A 4108-nucleotide genomic window follows, 5' to 3' on the forward strand; every position below is an offset into this window, starting at 1 on the left:
CGATCCCAGAGCAGGGAGTGGGGAGCTGGGGCCTGGTGGGGGCATTTGGGTCCTGGGGGGCTGGGGTGAGTGGGTTCTCCCCTGGGCAATGGCCCAGTCCCCGGGAGCAGTTCTTTAGAAGCGTCTGGCTTCCTCAGTTTCCCTCCTGCCTCCTTTCTGGCTGTGTGGCCTCTGCACACACCCACACCCACTCTTTTCCCCCCGAGTGGGCAGCCTGAGGCCCCCACCAGACACAGCTGCGGTCCCTTTGGTGTTTGCGTTTTCTCGGGGTTTGCAGAGAGCGACCCTGAGGCCTCCTCTTCTCACCGAACCTCAGCGGCGGACTCCCCCTCACCTCTCTGAGGCCAACATCTTTGTTCGAAAATGTTAATCTCTTTAAACTGCATCCTGAAACCAACTACTTGTATAGGAATATTGAATGCCTAGTATAAAACCTACTAGCATTTTCAGAAAACCAACCTCCTCCTGAAATTCCCACCAAGCCGCCTTAGCCCTGGGGGGCTCCAGGACTTCCACCGGCCGCAGGTACACACCCAGGACTGCAGGGTCCCACCCCACCCCCTTGTACATGAGTTTGGATCGTCCAGGAGGAAGTTGCTTCCTGAACTGAAAATGCTGCCCACACACCAGGCAGCTTAGGTGAAACTCCACCAGCTCTGCCTGAAAAGCTGAGGGAATTTTTCTTTGGAAAAATAAACACCAGTAAAAGTGATTTTTTCAAAAGACTTTTATACTCAACTTATCTGTCTTGGAACCAGAGTTTAGACTGTCCCCAGATAAAATGCATCCTGCCAGGTCAGGGCCAGCGTGTGCCCACGTGATGAGAAGGGGCGTGGTTCACTGAGCAACCGCTACGTGCCACGCAAGGAAACAAGGAGGTTAAAGGAAAATTTTAAAAAATGTTCATTTTATTTCAGAAGATAATGGCATAACTGGAGCGTTTATTCACATCGAGAGCCCAACCCAGCGTTAGAGGTCCATGTCCAGCGCGCAGTCCTGCAACCACTGCCTTGGAAGGGGCTCGGGGAGGGACGGGAGAGGACTGGGAAACACAGCCCGGCCCAGGGGGACCGACAGTGGGAGCCGCCTCTGGGACTGCAGCCTGGGACAGAGACGCCGGCCAAGAAGCCGACCCGTCCTGGGGAGACGCTGGAAGAAACAGCAAGGTGGCCGGGGCGGCTTACAAAATCCGAAACCTCAAAGTTGTCCGCAGATGTCCTCGCCGGGGTGGGGAGAGTCACCCCCAGAATACTGTCCTCCACGAGGCGCAGCCGTCTGACACGCAAACCCGTCTCTGCACGCTGGTCGGCCTGGGGAGGCCCAGGGCCCGCCAGGAGACGGCGTCCTGGGCAGCTCACACCAGGGTCATGACCTTCAGCGCGGCCGGCTGGAACCTGCGGATCTTCTTCTTCAGCGCCCTGGAGGCCTTGACGCGGCACAGCTTGGGCACGGGGGGCAGGGGTGGCCGTGAGCCCGCTGGGGGTCCCGCCGGCAGCCAGGCCCACTGCCCCCGCCCGGCCACGCCACAGTCCAGCGCCCGGCCGCGGCCACGGCTCCGGACGCCGCCCTCCGAGTCGCTGCCGCCGGACTCTCGGTCCCCAAAGCGGTTGGCGGTGTGGTCGCTCGCCTCCTCCCCGCTGGTCTCCGCGGCGGTGGAGTGCAGCGGCGAGGCACAGTCCGTGGACGGCTCAGAGGGGTCCGACTCGCTCCTGGTGCAGGCGTCCTGGCGGGCCAGCGAGGGCCTGCCCTGGGCCCGGGGGCCGCCTGCTCTCCTGGCGGTGGGCCTGGGGGTGCCCGGGCTGGGCTCGGGACAGCGGGCCGGGCGGGCCCCAGCTGAGATCTCCACGGTGGACTGCCACCGGCGCTGCCTCCTTCTGGCCATCCCACCGAGAGGGGCGGCCCCCAAGGGGAACAGGGCGTGGGCCGCCCCGCACCCCTGCCCCGGAGCCACCACCAGGGGCAGGAGGAAGGGCACCGGGTAGAGGGTGGACTCAGAGCAGGAGCGCCCGGGCACCTCCCTGGCCAGGGTGGGCCTCCCGAGCCCACCCGCCCCCTGGGCCCGGCGGGTAGGGTCCCATTCTGGGGGGAGCCAGGGCGCTGCGTGGGCACCCCGATGTCTCTCTGCTGCCGAGGGCACCTGCTTCCCAGACCTCAGTGCCTGGTCACTGGGCCTCCTCCTGGTCCTCTCGGCCTTTGCCGTGGGGTGGCCCATGTTCAGCCTGGGCAGGGAAGCCTCCCTGGCAGGGAAGGGCCCTGAGCCCAGAGGGTGGCTCTTGTCCACCCGCTGGGACGGTGGCACAACTGAGGGAGGCTGCCGGGCCTGGGAGCAGGGTGAGGGGCTCGCAGTGGTCTCCCCCAGGACACAGCGGCTGGAGGGTCCGGGCCCCTCCTCTGGGAGGTTGCTGGGGTGCTGGGTGCCCACGAGGGCTGTAGGTCCCTGCTGCGGGGGGCTGCCTCCACCGGCCGCCCTCCCTGGGCCCGAGACCAGCTTCTGGAGCCGACCTTCACTGTCCGTCCTCTGGCCGCCCGGCTCCCGGGGGGAGGGGGACACCTCGCGTCGAGGGGGACCCTGCTCACCCACACCACCCCTTGTGGGGGTCCCGCAGCCCCGCAGACGCAGCAGCCTGTCGATGTAGGCTCTGGCTGTGCCGGCCTCCAGGACCGGTCCGGTCTGGGCGGAGCAGATGCCTGCGGGGCCCTGAAGGGGCTTCCTAGGGGGCGAGGGGCCATCGCTCCGTGTGCTGTCTGGCGCCAGAGCAAACAGGGGGCTCTGCAAGGCCACCGCGTGCAGGGGGCTGGGGTACGGGTACACCTCCCTGCCCCCCTGCGACACCAGGTCCCGCTGGTACTGGGGGTCCTGCGTGTGGGGCGGGGCGTCTGTGCCCTGGCAAAGGAGCGGCGGGGCCCGGGGGTCTGTGCCGGCCTTCTGCAGCCGCGCGTCCGCCGGCAGGGTTCTGTCGAGGTCACCTGGGGAGAGAAACGGACAAATGAATGAGAGGACGTCACTTTGCTCGTGGCACGGGACGGGCACATTCTCCTCACCCAGGACCTCCAGGGCGCACGGGGACAGCCCCAGGCCTCCAGCCAGGGCAGCGCGGTGCAGGCGTGGAGACCGGGTCCGTCCGGTTCTCAGCCCATGGCCCCGTCCCCAACAGCCCCCGCAGCGAAAGCCCAGCGCCCCAGCCTGGCGCCCGACTTCACCGGAGAGCGGAGGGGCCGGGGAGGGTCTGCAGCCCACGGGGGGTCCCGGTGGGGCCCTGAGGCTCCTACAGACACCAGAGGAAGTCAGCCGGGAATGCCCACCGAGGAAGACGATGGCTTGTATCGGAAATAAAACGAGGCCCCGCACGGCACCTTCTCCTTTAGGGGCAGTCTGAGCACAACGAGCTTCCTCCCCGGGCCGTGCGTGAACCCGCTGTGAACCGAGTTTCCTCTCCAGGAGTGCTTCCGACTATTCCCACTCCAAACACGGGCAGATCAAGGAGTTTTGAAGGGTTTTAAAAAAATTTTTGGACATCCATTTTGAGTAATAAGAGAAAGATGCCCTTCGCTGGGACGGCCGGCTACGGGGGTGCGTGACTCCTACTCCACCCGAACACCCGAAAGGCCCAGGGAGGATTTCACGCGGTGTGTGCCTGGCTGGTCCCCGTGTGGGGTCTCCCTGCTTGTCCTCGGCGGGCTGCGGGGCTGCGTGCTGCTGGCACCACCGCCGGGACCCTCAGACGGCCCACCCCACCCTTCCTGGCTGCGTCTCACCTGTGGACACCGGCCTGGGCCGGAACGTGCCCCATGGCTGGCCTGTGCCCCCTGCAGTGCCCGGGGGCCTGCTGCCGTCCTCGGTGGCCTGGGGTCTCCACACTGGCACGGAGGTCTCGTCTGCCGACCGGGGCCGCCAGTCCCCCACACAGGGCCTGGCCTTGGCGGGCTGGGCCGCAGGCAGCAGACTGCTCAGGGAGGGGGAGACGCGGTCGCTGCAGACAGAGGCACAGGAGGTGGACAGGGAGCAGGAGCCGCCGTCACTCAGCTCGTAGAAGCCTGGATGGAGCAGACACGGCAGGTCAGTGCACCCCCGGGTGGGGACCCCCTTCTGGAGGAGCCCCGGGACCCC

At 66.3% G+C, this 4108-nt stretch overlaps 1 protein-coding gene across 1 annotated transcript in view; it reads right to left on the reverse strand.

Moving 5' to 3' along the window:
- Nucleotides 1-4108, reverse strand: part of DACT2 (dishevelled-binding antagonist of beta-catenin 2) — a 65371-nt gene that overhangs the window by 25960 nt on the left and 35303 nt on the right. The window contains exons 4-5 of the mRNA XM_012658960.1: nucleotides 3757-4035; nucleotides 1361-2967 (exon numbers count right to left, since the gene is read on the reverse strand). Coding sequence (XP_012514414.1) covers nucleotides 1361-2967; nucleotides 3757-4035 — 1886 coding nt within the window. The remainder of the gene's footprint in view (nucleotides 1-1360; nucleotides 2968-3756; nucleotides 4036-4108) is intronic.

The sequence above is a fragment of the Propithecus coquereli genome, unplaced genomic scaffold, assembly GCF_000956105.1.
Source record: "Propithecus coquereli isolate 6110/MARCELLA unplaced genomic scaffold, Pcoq_1.0 Scaffold591, whole genome shotgun sequence".
Lineage (NCBI taxonomy): Eukaryota > Metazoa > Chordata > Mammalia > Primates > Indriidae > Propithecus > Propithecus coquereli.